The sequence below is a fragment of the Mustela nivalis genome (genome assembly GCF_964662115.1).
Source record: "Mustela nivalis genome assembly, chromosome: 7".
Lineage (NCBI taxonomy): Eukaryota > Metazoa > Chordata > Mammalia > Carnivora > Mustelidae > Mustela > Mustela nivalis.
In genome coordinates this window covers 117,354,705-117,375,722 of record NC_139026.1, presented here as the reverse complement: position 1 = coordinate 117,375,722, position 21,018 = coordinate 117,354,705, and the positions used below count along the sequence as shown (strand labels likewise).

Sequence of the window (21,018 nt, the reverse complement as noted above, 5' to 3'; positions counted from 1 at the left end):
AGAAAAAGATAAGCAAGTTATTTCAATGGGGACAGATTTAAGGATCTGTGGGAAAATATCAAATATATTCCATTCACATTATACAAGTCCAGACGGAGAAGAGAGAAAGAAGGGGGCAGAAAACCTATTTGAAGAAATAATGGCTGAAAATTTCCCGAACCTGGAAAAGGAAAAAGATATCCAGATCCAAGAAGCACAGAAAGTCCCAAATGAGATGATCCAGAAAGATCAACACCAAGACATGTTGTAAATAAATATCAAAAGTTAAAGATAGGGGCGCCTGGGTGGCACAGTCAGTTAAGGGGCAAAGACAGTCTCATCAACAAATGGTGTTGGGAAACCTGGACAGCTACATGCAAAAGAATGAAAAGAATGAAACCAGACCACCGTCTTAAAGTATATGCAAAATTTAACTAAAGGTGGATTAAAGATTTGAATGTTAGACCTGAAGCCATAAAAATCCAAAAAGAAAACACAGGTGATTAAGTTCCTTGATACCAGTCTTAGTGAGATACCTTTTTCTGGATCTGACTTTACAGGCAAGAAAATAAAAGCAAAAATAAATAAATGGGTGGGATGCCTGGGTGACACAGTGAGCTGAGCATCTGACTCTTAATTTCAGCTCAGGTCTTGATCTCAGGGTCCTGCAATAGAGCCCTGCATGGAGCTCCTGACTCAGCAGGGAGTCTGCTTGAGGATTTTCTCTCTCTAAAATAAGTACATCTTTTAAAAACAAAACAAACAAACAACAACAACAACAAAAATGGGAGTATATCCAATGAACACATTTTTTGTAAGTGAAGGAAACTATCACCAAAATGAAAAGGCAATGTACTAAATAGGAGATAATATTTGAGATTCATACATTATAAAAGCAGCTAATAACATCACACCACCCAAAAGCAAAAAAATAAATAAATACTAAAAATAAAAAAAATTAAAATGGGCAGAAGAGGGGCGCCTGGGTGGCTGAATTCTTATGCATCTGTCTTTGGCTTAGGTCATAATCCTGGGGTCATTGGATCAAGCCCCACACCCGGCTCCCTGCTCTGTGGGATGCCTACTTCTCCCCTCTCCCACTCTCTCTGCTTGTGTTCCCTCTCTCACTCGCTCTCTCTCTGTCAAATAAAAAATAAAATAAAATCTAAAAAAAAAAAAGAAAGAAAGAAAAATTGGGCAGAAGATCTGAGTAGACCTCTTTCCCAAAGAAGACATACAAATAGGCCAACGGGCATATGAAAAGATGCTTGACATCACTAATCATCAGGGAAATGGGAATCAAGACCACAGCAAGATCCCCTTAGCCTTGTCAGAATGACTATTATCAATTTCCCCCTCACACACATACACACTAAAATAACAAGTATTCTTGAGGACGTGGAGAAAAGGAAACCTTCGTTCACTGTTGGCAGGAATGATTAGTGCCAGCACTATGGAAAACAGTACAGAGGTTTCTCAGGAAATTACAAACAGAACTATCAGACAATCCAGCAAATCCACCTCTGGGTATTTATCCAAAGAAAACAAAACACTAACTGTAAAAGATACAGACACCCCATGTTCATTACAGCATTGTTTACAATAGCCGAGACATGGAAGCTACTACTTAAGTGTCCATCCCTAGATGACTGGATAAATATGCGGTATATCTACAACAGAATACCACTCAGCCATAAAAAAGGATGAAATCTTGCCATCTGTGATAACATGGATAGACCCTGAAGTTATTAAGCTAAGTGAAATGAGTCAAACAAGGAAAGACAAATAACACAGGATTTCACTTTCATGTGGAATCTCAAACACAAAACAGATGAGCAAACAAAACAAAGCAAAACCAGACTCATAGAAAACAGACGGGTGGCTGCCACAGGAGAGGGAGTTTGGGGGGCGGGTAAACTGGGTGAAGGGGATCAAGAGAAGCAAACTTCCAGTTACAAAATAAATAATTCATGGGGATATAATGTGCAGCATGGGGAATACAGATAATAATATTATTAACTTTGTATGGTGACAGATGGTAACTAGACTTACTACAGTGATCATTTCATAATATATACAAATGTCAAATCACTATGTTGAACATCTGAAACTAATAGAATATTGTACATCAATTATACTTCAATAATAACAAAAAATGAAACACTGGTTCAGAGGTGGTGTATACACAATTAAATCTCATTTGTGAAAAGTTATATCCCACAGGGAGATAAATGTACACTAATATTTGGAAGCTACAATGCATGTGCTTTACCATATCATTTTTTCTACTCATGAAATAAAATGAAAAAAGGCTTAACTTTTGAGATCGTTTAAAATTGTATCCTTTAAAGGAAATAAAGGCAAAGGACATTTTTGAAAAAGAACTAAGCATGTTTACATGAAATCACCTTGAAGAAATTTCAATGCTTCTCCAGAGTTTAAAAATAAACAAAGAAGAGAAGAAGGAAAAAAGGGAAAGCAGTCACAGCCCTGTGAATACAATGCCACCTCAAAATTCAAGGTGAATTTCAAAGCTTGTTATAGGACACTAATTGTCAAGTCTCCTACTCCAGCAGAGTTCTAGGTAAATCAAAGTTTCAACTTCCAGACATCTCATCAAGTAGGTGCTTCGCCAAAGAGGTGAAACCTGGAGTCATCACCATTAGAAGCGTTTACCAGGAAGTAGTACAATTGCTCAAATACTCAATTTAAAAAATTAAATAATTTAATCACACACTAATCAGTGACAGCCCACCTGTTTTTTACAACATACTAGACACTTCTAATTCACTGGCAATTGTGTAAACTGTGTTTCACATCCTCAGTCCCTGGTCTAAGTCCACTTTCCAGCTTTCCTCTTCCTTCTCCCAGTGTAAAGGAAGTTTAAAAAAATTGTAATAATGGCAACAATAGAAGAAAGAAGGTCGAAATAAGCCAAATAGTTCGTAAGTATATTTCACTGGGTAACTACTGAATGGGGCTTTAAGAGAGGATACAAGTAAACCTCAGGCCCTGAACAGCTCATTTCTCCAGGACAAGGATGTGAGCACTTCACGGGTTATTGACAGATGCCCGTCAACCATGAGTCGCAAAATCAATTCACAGTATTTAAAGATATTAAAACAAAAATTTTTAATAAATCCAGTAATACTTTTCACAGAACGCAGCACCAGAGTAAAAGTAATTCATATGACATTCGAAGTTTTTAAAGATATGCATTCTACCCACTTAAGCCCCCATGTTGTATCACCACTTCCTCATATCAGAGAAGAATCAATGAAACAAGATGGGATTGGGAGGGAGACAAACCATAAGTGACTCTTAATCAAACTGAGGGTTGCTGGGGGGAGGGGGTTTGGGAGAAGTGGGTGGGATTATGGACATTGGGGAGGGTATGTGCTTTGGTGAGTGCTGTGAAGTGTGTAAACCTGGTGATTCACAGACCTGTACCCCTGGGGATAAAAATATATGTTTATAAAAAATAAAAAAATTAATTAAAATAGATATGCATTCTAAAAAAGTAATGAAGTAATTAATGATACAAAACTCTAACATTTGAGTGTGCAGAGATTGAAGAGAAGGAGCCACAGACCACACGATAGGAGATAAATCAATAGCTTATTTAGGTTTCACACATAATCATAAAAATCTTACAAAAATTTAAGAACTAATTAAACCTAAAAATGAATTTTAAATGAATCATTACCTAAGTTACTCAGATCATTTTTATTAGGTAAGTTTTTCCAGAAAACTGCTTTAAGCTCTCCCTTAATTTTGCAAATTCAGCTGGAGTTCTGACTCTAAAGTGTTTCATCAATACACAGTGAAGTAAAATGTTTGCAGGGATGTGTGATGACCAATAACATTATTAGAATAATTTAAATGCTTGATTTCTTCATCAGCGTAAGTGCTTTCTGTGATTATGATGTATACGTCTGAATGAACGAGCAGTTGGCCCCAAATGAAAATGTTCCTATTAAGCATATGCTAAATCAACACCACTCTGTAGATGGGCATAAATGAAGATAAAACACTCAACATTAGGATTCAATTAAAAACCTCCAGGATACGTTACCTGCCGCCTCGAGCACTGAAAGGCACTACATGGATTCCCAGAGGCCCTCCATCGTTGGGGACTCGTACGAGCTTTACCATATCACTGTGAGACAATGATGAATGAGGGAGCATGAACATGTACTGTAAACAAACCAAAACCGAAACAAAACAAAACAAAAAAAACCTGCTACAACACGGACACACGATCAACAACAGAAGAGAACACAACGAAAATCTCACCAAGCGCACACGCATACACGTACACATTCTGGAACATAAGCGTGAGGATGAGAGCGACAGTAAACAGTACATACCTGCACACTAGCCTGACGGCATGGGGAGAGAGCAAGCAGCAGAACAATGACATTAAAATGACACAGAACCCTCTCTCTCGGACCACACTCTTGTATGTGTAATACAAGTATACATTTTGTGAGTCAGATCTCTAGACTTCCACTGAAAACGTTCCATCCCAGTATTTATTTCAAGGACAAGGAAGAGTAAATGAATAAAGGGCTTTTGGCCACACAGCACTTTAAAATTTACAAAGTGCTCCTGCCTCGGTCACATTATCAATCCTTCCAATAGTCCAGTGTGTTTTGCCCCTGTTGGGGACAGGCCAGATGTGATCCAGCGATCCTTCCTGCCCACATTATCCCACAACAATACAAAGTCCTAAGCTTCCGGAAATATCCCACAATGCCGGGAATGAAACTCATTCCTCAAAGCCAGTAGATACCTGCTAAAAAATCAAATAATTTCTCTAAGTGTTTGTAACCAAACTTTAAAGTTGTGAAGAGAGATGTAAGTAATATGAAGCTACTTCTATTACATAATGGAAGTACTTTACTATTAAGCCTGAGTTTAATGAAAACTGGTTAATTTGGAGAATGTAAATTTTCTAATTCTTTTCAATGAGATTTCATTTTCTTCATAGTTTTCTGTGTGTGTATGTGTGTGTGTGTGTAGTGCACAGAAATATAAGCAGGTCTTATCTAACAATCAATTTTTAAAAATAGTATTTCAATTAAATATCTAGTAGAAGCAAGCTGGACAACTATGATTACCAATGGATTTGACAAAGATCTCAGTTTAGTTCTTACATAATGGAAATACCAATCCTTCAGTTGTATTTCTTAAATAAAAACCTAAAGTTATCCTAGATACTATTAACTGTCCTCGTTATATAATACAAAGACTAAAAGAAAAATACAGTGATATCAAACAAATCAAAACAAAATTAAGAATATGTGTATAGATGTAATCACATATGTTAACTAGGAAAAAATTAAAATTCTGCCAAACTGCCAAAATATTTATAGAAGTAATACTATTTAAACAAATTAATTTTTGTATTTTCATAGAATTTCACAACTTCTTATTTTAGATACTGTTATGTATCATTTGAATATCTATTCAAGGATTAGTTTGTCAAATGAAAATAGTAATGGTAACTTTAATAAATTTATTTTATTCCACATTCTTTCTGAAAAGAAGTAGGACATGGCAAGTACTTCTTAACTTTAATAGAGACTACTGGTTGCTGTCTATCTAAACATCCCCGATTCTAGACCCTGTTTAATCTCACTGAAAAAGCTCCCTTGGAAGACCAAGGAAAGAGAGAATTAAGAGTTGAAATGCCGATTATCTAGGTTCCCTCAACTTTACCCAAAGTCAAACAAAACTTCAGAATGATTGCCCTCCCCGGTCTAAACTACCAAGCGAAGAAGTCCTGAGAACACTTTCCACTTAAACATGTCAATACATAAGATAATTGTAAAGTTGTGATAATATAGTAAAGTTTTCCTTGTCCTTTTATACCTAAAGTCACATTTAAATCCCTAACCTATGACTCTAATTCTTCAACAGATATCTTGAGAAAGTCCATTTCTTCAAATCGAAAACATATATACTAAAATGACTAATGCTTACATGCTCAAACTGGTTTTTCAAGCAAAGTATATCTACATTTTTTTTTAACTTAGCAAAGTTGAAGAACAAACAAATGACCAAAACACGGACATAGAAAGCAATTTGAAAACAGTTACAATGCTGTTAACATGACAAACATTTTCAATCAAATACTATTTCGTATTGTCATTTAATAGTATTTGCCAAGGTATGAAACCAGGACAGGTCCATGGGAATTTCCATGCTGTACTTCTTACGTTACGTACTTAACGCAATAGATCAAAGATGCTTTTTGGAAAACAAACCAATGCAAGGCATGTTTTTAACTAAGCACAAACATACCGCATGCCATATGCTTTTGGAATACTTGTTGCTATCAGTGATGCTACATGTATATTACAAAATTAGTTAAAACCATCCATAACTTACTCCAGAGAAAAGCTGGGTATGTTCTCCAAACCAGTGTCAGCATGTCCAACGGGTTCAACGCGACTGTTATCTTCTTCTGTCCCATCCTCATCCTAGAGACACATAGCACAAAGAAGAGAAATGTACTCCATGTTAGGTTTACTTCCATCATGTGAAAGGAAACTGGATAAAACTGGAGTTGGGTAGGCATTCTGATCGTGTTAACTAGGTCCTTCCTCTAGGGAGTATCAATGTTAGTGATAAGGTAGCTATGTGTATATGCCAAGCTGTATTTTAGAGCCACAGTTCCCTGAGTTAGCATATCCAGGTGGTAGACAAGACACCACTGCAATAAGGAAAGAACTTCTACTTACGGGAACTTTATCATTTTTATTTCACTTTTCCATGTATGTTTTCAGGAATAATTATACATTACTAAAATGTTATGTTAATAAGTAAATGTACAGGGCACAGGCAATACATGTTTAAAATTTTTACTAACCCCAACAGTTGAGACCATTAGAAACCTTAATGACTACCAAAATCTTCATGTTCTTCCTAAATCAATGCTCCCTCTAAATCAGCTCATCAAAATGAGCGTGCAGGAAGTACCACACTAGACTCAAATCCTTCATCCCCTGAAATTTCACATAAAGACACCCTAAGCCAGTTGACTGGTTATTTAGAAGTATCTCTGAAGGCATTAAGATCTTAGCCATAAAGAACCACCTGTTTACGTCTATTTTTTTTTAAGATTTTATTTATTTATTTGACAGAGAGAAATCACAAGTAGTCGGAGAGGCAGGCAGAGAGAGAGAGAGAGAGAGGGAAGCAGGCTCCCTGCTGAGCAGAGAGCCCGATGCGGGACTCGATCCCAGGACCCTGAGATCATGACCCGAGCCGAAGGCAGCGGCTTAACCCACTGAGCCACCCAGGCACCCCTTGTTTATGTCTATTATGAAGCTTAAAGCATAGGAACAGGCACAAAGAGCAAAATAATCCACCCTCACTTTTGTATCTTTAATGAAGGCAGAATTTTGTAGAATATTATGTTCAACATGTTGTAGAAACCAGGTAAGTACACTGGTCCTGCAAAAGGTGTATGTGGAATAAATGAGATGGCGCCTAAAAAGAAATGAAATGGCCACTCAACAATATCCCTCATTTTATAACCTTGGTCACTGTCTTTTCATTAAAAGTTCACAGTTAGGATGGCTTTTCAGGATACTTTGAATAATAATAAACATGAATGACTGATACCAAAGGCCTTTTTAACCAAATTAGAATATTTAGAAAAGACTTGAAATCTCTAATCATAGTTGCTCAGAGGCTCAGCGTCTTCATCTTGGATCCTTTAGTACCTGGTACCCAGCAGATAGTCCATATATTTTGCTAATAAAAACAAAATCATCCCGAGAAATCTTTGGGGTAATAAGTTTAATAAGTTTCCAAATACACATAAATAAAATTTATTTAATCTGTTTCTTGGAAGTTTATACATACAACTTATATAAGCATATAATGTGTTAGGTCCATCCCTTTCTACTATATAAATTTGGTAACAGGGATTTTCTATGTGAATTTATTAAACTGCAGAAAAGAAAAGTTTTAAAACTTTTAAAGAAAAAGTCTTCTTTAAAAAAGAAAAAATATTTTAAAGATTTTATTTATTTGACAGAGAGAGACAGTGAAAGCAGGAACCCAAGCAGGGGTAGTGGGAGAGGGAGAAGAGGGCTGCCCCCACGGAGCAGGGAGCCTGATTAGGGCTTGCTCCCAGGACCCCGGGATCACGACCCAGGCGCCACTAAGAAGAAAAATTTTGTATTTTTAATCATGTATTTGAGAGACTCATAGCAGAAATATATATGCCATCAACAAAGTCATCAATCAACAAAATGATAAGTAGGTTCAGCGCACTGTTAAAGCAGTATTTTAAATTCTTCAAGCAGTATTAAGCCAACCCAGAGCAACTGGTAACACCCAACTGACAATACCTCTGAGAATCAACCAAAATAAGAAGGTGAATGCACCAAGTTTTTCTATGAATTGTAGATAGGTTCCATGTGTCTTCAATGGCGGTGCAGTGCATGAAGTGAAGGTACTTGAAGATTGATGATCCTATGATTTAAGAGGCTCTAATATGCACTTCTTAGTCATCTATCTCTTTTAAGCACAAGCACACAATACATTTCAAAGGTTAACCAGCATCTTGAACCTGCCTAAGAACCACACTTTAAATGTAAACAAGACTCCTAAAATTATGCTTTTCCATTGGCAGTGGGGGTAGGGAGGAGAGCCAAAGAGATTGTTTATAAATCAGATGGAAAACATAAAAATAATCTTTCAAGTTAAAAACATTTCAGTTCAGGATTCATTAATAATTTAAGCACCACTGAAATGCCACCATGATGTATTACCAGCAAAACACCTAAGTTGTACTACGAAACAGCCACATAAATGAAATGCCTCAAACTACAGTGATAAAAGAGTAACTGATAATTTACACATTCATTGTTCCCACAGTGGCCATTATCAGGCCCCCAAGAGCATGTAGAATATTATTTCATGCAGCTGCATATGGTGTTCAGTTTAAATCGCAACATTCACTGCCCTGAGGCGGAGATGCAATTGCTGTGGGAACCACAACTGAAAATTTCCCAACTTTTGGATGGGTGAATATCAGCTCCTGTGTCACTTTACTTTGTTGTTTTGTACTTTTAAAAAGCTGTGACTGAACCTGGTAACTTTTAGCACAAGTTATATACTGAATTCCATTATAGACACGGAAAATGGAACTTGGCTTTTATGTCAAATCAATAACAAAGGCCTAAAATACTAATTTAAACTATACACTGTTAAAAACTTCCAGATGAGAAAATACACTTTTTAAAAAAAATATATTTTATTTATTTACTTGACAGAGAGAGATCACAAGTAGGCAGAGAGAGAGGGGGAAGCAGGCTCGCCGCTGAGCAGAGAGCCCAATGTGGGGCTGAATCCCAGGACCCTGGGAACATGACCTGAGCCGAAGGCAGAACCTTTAACCCACTGAGCCACCCAGGTACCCTAGAAAACACACTTTTTAATCTTTTCCCTTCTCTCCATTTTATAGCATTTTATAGGAGAGCTCGGGTTCAAGAATCAAATGGCCTTGGGTGTGAGTACCAACTCTACCATTTGCCAATTTTATATCCTTAGGCAAGTTATATACCCCTTCTATTTCTATTCCTTCTTTTGTAAAATACAAACAATAAAAACATCTTCCTAGGACTACTGAGAGGGATAAGGTAACCTGTAAAACAAGTATAACATGGTGCCTGACACATAGTAATTGCCCAGTAAATGTTAGCTGGTACTGAAAAGAGAAATACATGACATATGAAACATACTGCAAATAAACGATTTACGGTAGTGTTACACCATTATATTTTAAGAGAATACATTCATCCTTTCATACTTTGTGCCTTACGAGACACCTTAATATTAAGCATTTGCCCACCTACTAATATTAAGCATATTATCTACTCAAACATAAAATCTACATTTTAGAAACCTTCAAAAAACCTGATATTTGTTGTGCTTTGCTATATACAAAGTACCTTCATTGTAAAATGTCTTTGAAATGAGAATCCTCATTAAAAAGTACAAACAACTAAATGCTGTATACAGTCAAATACATGGCATGAGGATGAAAACACTATGGGTTACTGGTCGAGGAAATTTTCAGAGGAAAAAGAAATGTCAAGAACGATGCCTGGGTGGCTCAGTCTGTTAAGCATCTGCCCTTGGCTCAAGTCAGGATCAGAGACCTGACATAGAGTCCAGTATCCGGCTCCTCGTTCTGTGGGAAGCCTGCTTTTCCCTCTGCCTGCAGCTCCCCCTGCTTGTGCACTCGTGTGCTCTCTTTCTCTCTGACAAATAAATAAAATCTTTAAAAAAAACAACTTTGAAGAACCTATGATTTTATCCCAAACTTAGCCTGCACAGTTCCATGGATGTTAGAGGAAAAAAACGAGACCCCTAGATCAGAGACAAAGGACTGTTTACTACAGCAATAGCCAAAGTATCATTCTTGGCTACGCACATTTCTCCAGCTAAAATTCTTACAAAGTAAGGAACGCTGGTGCACACAGAATAAATCTGAGCTGAGGGAACCCAAATATCTTACATAGGCAAAAGTGTGTCTGCCCACTGCTGTGGCAGGACACACTATATCTATCTTCCAAGGCTGTTTGCTGTACATACATCCTTGCAGGGATAGTCCACAACAAAGGCTTCCGCTCTCAAGGCATTAAATAATGGAAGAGAACAATGGAGAATTATCTCTCAACAACAGTGCTTAATCTAAGCACTGCCAAATGGTAGCATTTGTATGACTGCTAGCAAATAAAGACTAGGAGTATCAGTAACAAAATGCTCTATCATAACAATGCCTTTTAAAGTAACATTAAATTCTACTAGAGTCATACCTTCTATATTAAACCAAATTTTTCAGTGGGGATTTCTATGTTCAACCAACCAACCAAAGAAAAATCAAGTATGAAAGCTGAAAAAAAAAAATCTTGAGATAGGCAAAGTCTTCACTTCTCATGAATCTTTTCATATTAAGCTATTTTTGGATGTGCTCCAGCAAAATCCAAGAAATTCAATAAAGCAATGGACAGAACCCAAGGAAAGTCCTAGAATAAGGTGAAAAGAAAGCTCAGAGAAGCAGCAGCCAAGTCAGATTAGAACAACAGAACAGAGGAGTCTGGAAAGTCTATCTCCCTGAGAAAAAAAGAAATTAATAACTGGTCTGATATTTTTGAATATTTGGGAAATATTTTGACATACCTGTTAGAGCATGTGGGGGAAAGTTTTAGAAATACACAGATAAAACAGAATAGATTTTTAAAAGGTCAAAGCAATTGACTCCAGGAACAGCAAAGGAAAATGTGTAAGGGGAAAAAAAAGTTAATCAGAGTGCCTACCTGGTCACGCAGTGAGCCACAAACCGCCATCTAATGTGGCACTGGCTACGGATTTCACTTAGACTTCGGATGTGATAAGAGCAAAGAAATGGGAACATGGCAAGTAAAAAAGGCAGAAAAGAAAAAACCTTCATCTTCCACAGTGGCAAGTCAACAGATATCAATAACCAGTAACCAGGAATGAGCAACCCAACATTTTATTTAGAAACATGGAAGTAAGTACCAGAATAAATATATCCATAAACAGTCCCTCTGAGGAGAGGGACTGGGACAATCAGGAGGAGCAGAACAGAGTGCTCATTTTTTTTTTCATTAAAAGCCATCCAGTAGTATGTTTATTCTGACTACATATTTGAAATTCCCGAAGGACCTAAGGCTGGAAACCCAACCTGCCAGCAAGGCAGGATCCTTGGAAGAAGCAGGCTGTATAACTGTCCCAGAGCGATTCCTGGGTGTCCCAGCTCAGGTGCAGGAAAGGACTCACGTCAGCAGGCTACGAGGGCTCCTCTGGCTTCAAAGCCTCCCTCACGCCTCACAGAAGCAGGCACCTCAAAACACCACAGGCAGAGCTGCTTGTCACATACTTCGTTTTTTGAGCCCACATGCAATTTACTAATCAGAGGTCACTTGTACCATACAAATACAGTGGATGGAAGCTTTTTATCAGGTTTTCAGAAAAAGAGAGCCAAAAAATAACCAAAGCTTAAACTCTCAAGCAGAAGAGAGGAAAGATTTTGTTAACCCTTTGTTTACCATATTATATGGATCTAAGTAAGTTTTTAAAAAGATGGAAGAATTCTAGTCAAAGGCGAGAAAAAGAGTAGGAGAAAATGAGTAGATGATAAGCTTGGGTGAGACGATGAGTTTTAGATCAGGTTAGAAATGTGTATTAGACAAGTAGGGATAAAGACATTGAATTTATTTGTTCTTTGCTTCTAGGAAAAAGTAATCTTATTCTCCTCCATAATATGAATACTATCAAGGCTAACCCTCAACTTAAAAAGCCCTTACAGAACCAAGGGATGACACATTCAGAAATCACATGCACTCACATGACCTGCTTAAGAAAACTAAATTTGGCTAAACTCCTAATTACCTTTCTAATTTCAAAGCTTATCTAGTTATATTTTTTCTTGCTTGAGTAATGAATATGTTCTCTATAGTCACAGATTTTAAAATATATATATACATATATATATGTATATATATATATATATATCCAAAAACATAAGTAGGTATCATTGCAAAGAAGAAAAGGATCTGTAATTAGAACACTTAAAAATTGAATGCTGCCTCTATCAATCACCATATGAAATAAGAGGACAAATCTGTAACTGGTTTCCTTATAAAAGCAAGGAAATGAAAAGCACACATTCTGCTTTATAAGAACACAATAAAACTTTATCTAGAAACCAACCACCTGTACATCTATATTTAAACTCTAAGCTTCAAGGAATTAAATACTATAAAGTTATTACGTGAAAAAATGCCTATAATGTTAATAATTTATCATTTTAAAAACATTTTATAAAAAATTAGTTGTTTGCCTCCTTAAAATTTCCTACACACCTATCTTTGATCTTTATGTTTAGGAAATGCAAAAGGAAGTGAAAGTTCTGATGGTATCCTGTTAAATTTATGATATTTTTCAAGTGTTTTCATTATTCTTAACAATAAAATAATTTTAATGGTTCAATTATATTGCTACAAAAATGCTTAAGTAAAAGTCTTTTTCACACTTTTTAGAGTACCTCCAAGGCCTTCCAAACTTAATGAGAAACATGTTAACTACTAATGAGCTACACCATCTCCCCCAAAAAATATTTATTTGGAAGTTCACAGCATGAATTAAATCACTTTTGAGGGGGATCACATTCAGAGAAAAATAATTCCAAGGGGAATCTCTTTCCATATCCCCTAAGTATCACAAACAAGATTCCAGAAGGCTTTTCTGTTAATGTTGCCACCACTTGATTAATTGGCCCAATCACCAGGGAAAAGTAATTTCCCATCACACATGGAAAACAATTGAAAACATCTAGGGGAGGGGGCCTTCTCAACTGAGAATGGTAAATGTATAGCAGCAACCTTCTAAACAAAATCAGGAAATGTGTAATATAATTTTACTTCATGGTCTTTATATTCCGCTTGAGTAAAAACATTTATGAAAAAAAACCTAATTCAAATCCTTGAAGGATAGACAATACTAGATAATAAGACCTCTTAAAAGTATTTTCTTGTACTGTATTGGGAAATTAATAACCGTTATACTTTTAAATGCAGTGCAGTTCATTATAACATGAATTGAACACCACAGAACCCAGAGCTCAACACCAAATAACTGGGGCTTATATTAGGAATGATTCAGTACTTGTGATGTAGAATATTAAATGTGAGCTTCATCCCCCCAACAGGATTCCAAACATTCCCAGCTCAAGCTAATACTGATCAAATGGAATGGCAAACACAGTATTTAACACAGCCCATGAAATTTTCATTTACCACAGAAATGAAACATTTCCTGTCTTGGAACATACACAACATGACTCCACACAACCCAAGGCAAGAGAAGAGTCTTTAGAAGGAGAACAGATGGTGCTGATTTATGAACGCTATCTCACTACAGAGAACAACAAAAAGTATGTATCTTTGCACCTGTTACATGCAGAGTGGAATCTCAAAATTAAGTTCCAAAATGTAAGTTGGTTCCTCATAATTATTAGAATTTCAGGGCATGGAGGAATCATACCGGAAGACATCTGGTCCAAGATCCAATCATATACTAGAATCTCTTCCTTCACTTAATTCTTCCATTTTTTCCTGTGCCCCCATGATACACAAAAGAAGCTTTACATATTAATCCTTACTAAGAACACTGAATTCAGTAACTAATCCTGCATCTCACCCGGCATCAGCTGCCTCACTCCTACCCATATTTATGCCAAACACATGATCAAAGTATCTTTAACCACTTTGAAAATACTGAAGCCATGCTTCACATGAGGTGTCCAGTCCCCCCACCACACACGAATGGCCAGGCAGCCTTATCAATCTGGTTTCATAGGGGCCTTGAGTATGAGAATAACACCCAATTGTTTTCTTTTGAACATTCCTAATTTATGGATTGTTGAAATGTATGGATTTTTCATCTGACCATTCTGCCTTTCTAATAACTTTCTAGACCTTATCGAGGTGACATTTTAAAATGTTTTATTTTGGGGACGCCTGGGTGGCTCAGTTGGTTAAGCAGCTGCCTTCGGCTCAGGTCATGATCCCAGCGTCCTGGGATCGACTCCCACATCGGGCTCCTTGCTCAGCAGGGAGCCTGCTTCTCCCTCAGCCTCTGCCTGCCATTCTGTCTGCCTGTGCTCGCTCTCTCTCCCTCTCTCTCTGAAGAATAAATAAAATCTTTAAAAATAAATAAATAAATAAATAAATAAAATGTTTTATTTTGGGGGTGAAGTAAATAATACCTGGGTAAGTAAAAAAGAGATCTTATTCAGTGGTACATTAAAATACCATATGTTCAAAAATATTTACACACAACTATTTTCAGTCAAAAAACATTTTCTCCTTGGCTTAAAAATGGTTTCAAAATTAATATTTGATAGGAACTAAAATAATTTAAAAATGAACTTTCATTTAGATCAATAAACAAAAAATTGAAACAAATATTTCTTGCCAGTGATCAGTGCAAATTACTTCTTAAAGAGGCAAGAGACCTGCAAATTTTATAATATATAACAAAAATAAAAATGATAATTGCTAATATATATACTGAAGACCTACAATGTGCCATTTAGTAGAGAATCTACTGCTTTTGTCTTCGATACAACCTCAGTTTAATCCTCAGCACAACCCTTAAGCATATTTTAATAAACAAAACAACAGAATTTTATTTTAAAGATTTATTTTATTCTAGAGAGTGCATAAGTATGCAAGAAGGGGGAGGGGTAGCAGGAGAGAAAGAGAGAGAATCTCAAGCAAACTTGGCGCGAAGTGCAGAGCCCTACACGGGGTTTGACCACAGGACCCTGAGACCCAGGACCCTGACCTGAGGCAAAATCAAGAGTCAGACACTTAAGCAACTGAGCCACCCAGGTGCCCCAAAACATATGAGATTTTTAATGAATTATGTGTTAAACTTTTTTCCAAACATAATTTAGCAACATAACCACATGACAAGTTCCCAGTGATGGATTCACAATGCGGTTTGGATAACAGAGGTGTGCTGCTGACACACAAAGTATTTGTCAATAAGGTTTACTAAACGCTGTATGAGATATTATGTCTAGAAATGTACTGGGCATGCCCAGATGTGCAGTGGTGCACTGAACGACAGAGCTGGGCACAAGACCCACCTCAGCCATGTCACCACGCCCTACATTCCTAATCCAAAGAAAGGAAATAAGATGATCTGTCTGGGAAGCTATGATGGACTCAAGGATACCACTACATGCAAAGCGCCTTACATATAAAAGTAAAGTTTTTAGAGAAAAGAGAAAGAACCAATTTTACTACACATCTAAAACACAACACAAACTGCATATACACTCTGTCATTTAATCCTCACAACAAAGTGGGAATTCTCATCATGAGAAATTAAGCTTAGAAAAGATTTCACTGTTCCCTGCAGTGGTTGAGCTGGGATTTTGAAAACAGCATCAAAAAGGCCCATGGTCTTGAGTTTTGCCATATTTTTTCACTCCATTTTACTCAAGGAAGAGTGACCAAAGCTAGTAAGTAATGCATGTGATCCTAGTCAACTAGTGAGTGTCAGAGCCAGGATGTGTGAAAAGAGAAAATAATAATAAAACTTATGTTGGAGAAAAACTTAAATTCTGAACAGATAATAAATGAACTTTCATATGGAGTGAGACGTACTATTAAAATGGAGGTGGGGCTGTCATTTTAAGAGAAACATAGAAAGAATAAACATCAGGAAATTTAACTTGTGGTTATATTTGGGTGGCAAGATTACAAAGTGATTTTTATTGTGTCTTTATAGAAATAAGTATTTTTACCATGAGCATAAATTCTTCTTACAATAAAGGCTATTTTTATTGATTTTTTAAAACCTTACCATACTTTTATAAACTATTTTTATTACATAATATCACTGTATTATAATTTCTCTGAAAAGTGACTTTGCAAAGAATCAAGGGCTTAAAAATCAAACAGAACATTATAAAGAGGTACAAACATGGGATTATTCATTGATATGTATTATATTTAAGCCGTCTTAAAAACCAAGCAGAGATTTTTAAAAACCATTTTTGGGGTGTAGCACTCCAAATGGGAGAAAAGATTAAGATGAGAAAAAGACTTAACATGCCATATAAAATAAATTAAATAATTAGGAGAAATTTCAATTAAACAGAATCAATGGAGTTAGTGAGAAAAAGTCACAGTAAGGCAAGTTCATCACTGGGTCCTATGGTCCACAAACACCTAAGAGGACTTTCCATAGGGACCATAGGGACCAACATATATATTTTTTATCCTGCTTTCCTAGATGATAAACACATATTTCACCATTAATAATTTTGAAGGGCTTACTAAGAAAACATATAACAGTCCCCAAAGTTTTGTATTATTTTCAATTACTAGTAAGCAAGTAAAGAGTAACACATGGGTCCTGTAACAAAATCCACACATGTAAACATGCATTAGAATGTGTACCGGTTTATTACTTCCCACTGCAGTATTATAATTTCACAAATGAAATGTAGTCATTAAGTTACTTGAAACCAATAAATAGCTTGAATAAAGTAAGTAGCTTTAAAAAAGTGCTTTCACTCAATTTTCTAGTTGAATTCAATGAAGCAAAAACTAGTCAGTAGATTTCCTAGGGATTGAGAGAATGTATTCTCTTGAACAAAACGAAACTGCTTATATGTTTGACACAAAGTACATAGCAATGATGGTAAGTCTGAATGCTCAATTTTAGATCATGGTTCAACAGCTTATAATAGCATTAGAAATTAACATTAATAAAACTAATTAGCTATGCATTACTGCACTGTCTCTAATACCCAGAATGTGATAAAAATGCCAAACAAAAATTAAGATATTAAAGAAATACACTCATCTAAAGTATAAGACATGTGCTGTATTTGGTATAGCACTTCATTCTGTTGGTTAGAAACATGGATTCTGCAGGATCCCGACAAATTATGTAACTTCTCTGTGCCTCAGTTACTCACAGGCTGGGAAGAGTACTGTCTACTGAATTTCTATGAGAATCACAGGAGTTCATTAATGCCGATTATCTGGAACACTGCCTCGTGATGATTAAGTACTAAGACTTCCCTGTACATAAGTAAAACTAAATCTTGATTTATAAAATATCATTTGATTTTAAAAATAAATCTGTCTTCTATCCTATACAAAAGTTGGTTGTAATGATTGAAGTACGTCATGCACTCCTAGAAAACAACGCACTGATCGAGATGAGTCCCAGCTTTTCCACCTTACGTTTGGTATTTCTTTCTAGTGTTTTGAAATCTTACATGTGTTCTTTGCTTACATAGGAATCGCAATAAAATATGAATGTTTCACCTGAAGTATTTTATTTCAAATTGTACAGAAAACATTTTCAAAAGATTTCATTTCCATCAAGTCACTCATCACAGGATACTTTTCAACTCCAGTCATCACAGGTTTCTAAATAAAAACATTTCAATATTTAGGATTATGTTCTTTGAAAGTAGTCTAAAACAGAATGCTTCAAATGACATGATCATTTTAAAGAGCTTAGTGCTCACTTATTTTCTGAAAAGACCAAATCAATAGATATTTCTACCAGACTGATATTAAGCTGTCCATTTCACAACTTTTATGGTCTGCACTGGAAGACAATTCTCCTTCAGACTCTGGCATACTTGCAAGTCTTGAGAATACAGGTAGTATCTCCCTCCCAAGGGCGGTACCATAACCTCTATAACATAATCCACACAGCATGAAGACCTTATATATCTGGGCCAGTGGTGACATTTCCGCGGGTTTGGGGATAAGAGGAACTAATCCAAATATGCTGATGCTCACGCTGCTGGCTCTGCTAACAGTAACAAAATCTTTCATCTCTGATCCAGGACACTCATCCTCCATCACCATCCATGCAACTGTAGCAGGCTAACTAGGTAGCTTGTAAACAGGGTAAAATTTTATCCCTTTTCAATTCCTGACTGGCTACTCCGATACACACACATACACACACACGCCCCTTAGTTAATCTGATCAACAAGAAGCCTTGCTGTCATTCTAGTTCGAATTCAGTATTACTAACGAGACTGAATATATCACCATTTTTGTGAAACACTCACACAGGCTCTCTGTAGATTTGCTATTCATTTCAATCATTTATTTATCAGGAGCTTATCTTTTCCAAGAATTTTAACAAAATCTTTATAGACTAGTAATATTACTCCTTTAGATGTCATCTAGACGACCGACTTACGGTTCGTGTTCACTTCATGTGAAACGAAGTGGTGATACAAAGGAACAGTACTTTTCAACAGCGATTTTCTCCTTTTACTGCTTTCCCTCTGCCTTTCATAAGGACCTATACTTCACTTCCCTTCACCTTTCCTCTCACCCATGTCCCAAAACAGATCAACCCTCGGCTTGAAGATGTAGCCTTCAGAAATATTTCCAAGCAAAAAAACGGTCTAGAGGAAAAGATCTGTTTAGGAGCGGTGACTGCCTAGGATGTCCATTTCAACACATTCACTTATTACTAAAATTTCTTGAATCAGAGAAATGAATTAAATGCTGGGAGATCATTTCATTAGATTTAATAACCATATCATTTGCTTTTGATTACACAATTTGATCCAATTATATCAGTACTTTTGGTTTCCTCAGGTTGTTCCCTTGGGATATAATTAAATTCGGAATTCGTGATTTGCAAATGGACTAAAAAACTTCAGCTCATTTTATATGAAAGACGGCCTTATCAATATTTACCAGAAAGAGATGCCTTCAGAAAAAAGAGCCTCATTACAATTTTTAGTATAAAATGATGGAAAAAATGATTATGTAGGACAAGTAAAAAGTATAAAACACAACTGACACAACTTTCAGTTAACAAAAATAAAAGGTTTGAAATATTTATTTAGGTCACATTCAGGGATAGAAACTGTTTTATGTTTTACTCTTAGAACATTCTGGTAAAAGAGGATCAAGTTGTCCACTGACCTGTGCTCCAAATGATAGAGCAGGTTGATCTGGGCTACTCGCAATAGGAACGTTCCCTCTGAAAAAAGTTCATCAGTTTCCATTAGCAGGAAACAGACTTTGTAACTAATAACAGATTAAAATAAATTCTAAAACATTCGACAGTAAGTGTCTTTCTAAAAGCCACAACATCTATCCATTTAATACCAGGACTCTAGAGCGCAGACATGTGTATGCCCCTGAACAATGTGCAGCAGCTTCAGACAAAGACGAAGAACAGGGAAGTGCATTCAGAAGCCTTTCACACTTTTCCTGTAAAGTCAGCTCAGCCTTTGTTATTCAGATTAGCTTTTCAAGGGCCAGAGATACCTTTCTCCCCCCTTATTTGAGAAATCTTTTGAATACCAAATACTATTTCCTATTCAAAACCCTGAATCTGTCATTAGGCAATTTCTAAAATAAGTCTCATGGCTCTTCCATCCTGATTCTTCCTTCTCTCTGCAATCCCTGGCTGCCTGATTCCAGGATCTGTATCAGCAGGCTCCATTTCTCTGGCTCCGGCCAAGTCTTGGCCTTAAAATGTGAAACCCACTCCTCATCTGGCCACACCCCTTTGTCTCTGTTCTCCATCACTGTGAAAATCACCTTTACATATGAGAATTCTTTGTAAAAACCGAATTACAGGGGACTGGCGGGGGGAGAGGGAGCTATAAATATCCTTTAGGGTAGGCCGTCAGATATTAATATAATTTCATTTTTTTTTTAAAGATTTTACTTATTTGACAGAGATCACAAGTAGGCAGAGAGAGAAGGGGGGAAGCAGGCTCCCGGCAGAGCAGAGAGCCCGATTTGGGGCTGGATCCCATGTCCCTGAGATCATGACCTGAGCCAAAAACAGAGGCTTAACCCACTGAGCCACCCAGGTGCCCCTCATCTTCTTAAAAGAATCATTAAACCATGAGAAAATTTATGTAATACTGTTGCCAAGGCCAAAGCAGTTGAGTCACACGTATTGACTAAGTCAAAGAGACATGCACTTACAGACCTCCTTTCTTCTGCCAGTTAAAAGAAATACCACCAAGATCCAAATCGTATTTTTAAAATAGGAGCACATATACTGTACTCCACAAGCCTAAGGAGAGGCTTGCCATGGTGCAGGTGTCTTCCCAATGCACTTAAAATTCTATGGTACCCCAAACACCCCAAAGAACACCCAGCCCTCCCTGGCTTCTCCAATAGAACTGGAAAGTTTAAAAGGGTCAGTTTTATATCACAACCTCAGACAAAATCCCAAGGTTTCTATCAAAGCAATGCCACTACAAAAGCACAGGGAAATTGGAACCGGACCCAGCACCCTTCTGGTAAACCTTCCAGGGGCTCATGGAGAGAGGGTGGGCAGGCTGGTAAAAGCAGTAGACACACACATGCGGAAATCCATCTGGGAAAGCAGAAGTCTGGCCACTCAAGTTAAAGACGCAGACGAATGCAATGAGGGGCTGCCGAAGTAGTGACCTGG

General features: G+C 36.8%; 1 protein-coding gene across 28 annotated transcripts in view; it reads right to left on the bottom strand.

Moving 5' to 3' along the window:
- The window catches only part of PARD3 (par-3 family cell polarity regulator), a 649,140-nt gene that overhangs the window by 283,286 nt on the left and 344,836 nt on the right, over positions 1-21,018 (bottom strand). For all 28 annotated transcript variants that reach the window (XM_082739708.1, XM_082739698.1, XM_082739709.1 and 25 more), the window contains exons 6-7: positions 6,376-6,467; positions 4,055-4,138 (exon numbers count right to left, since the gene is read on the bottom strand). In XM_082739708.1, the coding sequence (XP_082595834.1) occupies positions 4,055-4,138; positions 6,376-6,467 (176 nt within the window). The remainder of the gene's footprint in view (positions 1-4,054; positions 4,139-6,375; positions 6,468-21,018) is intronic.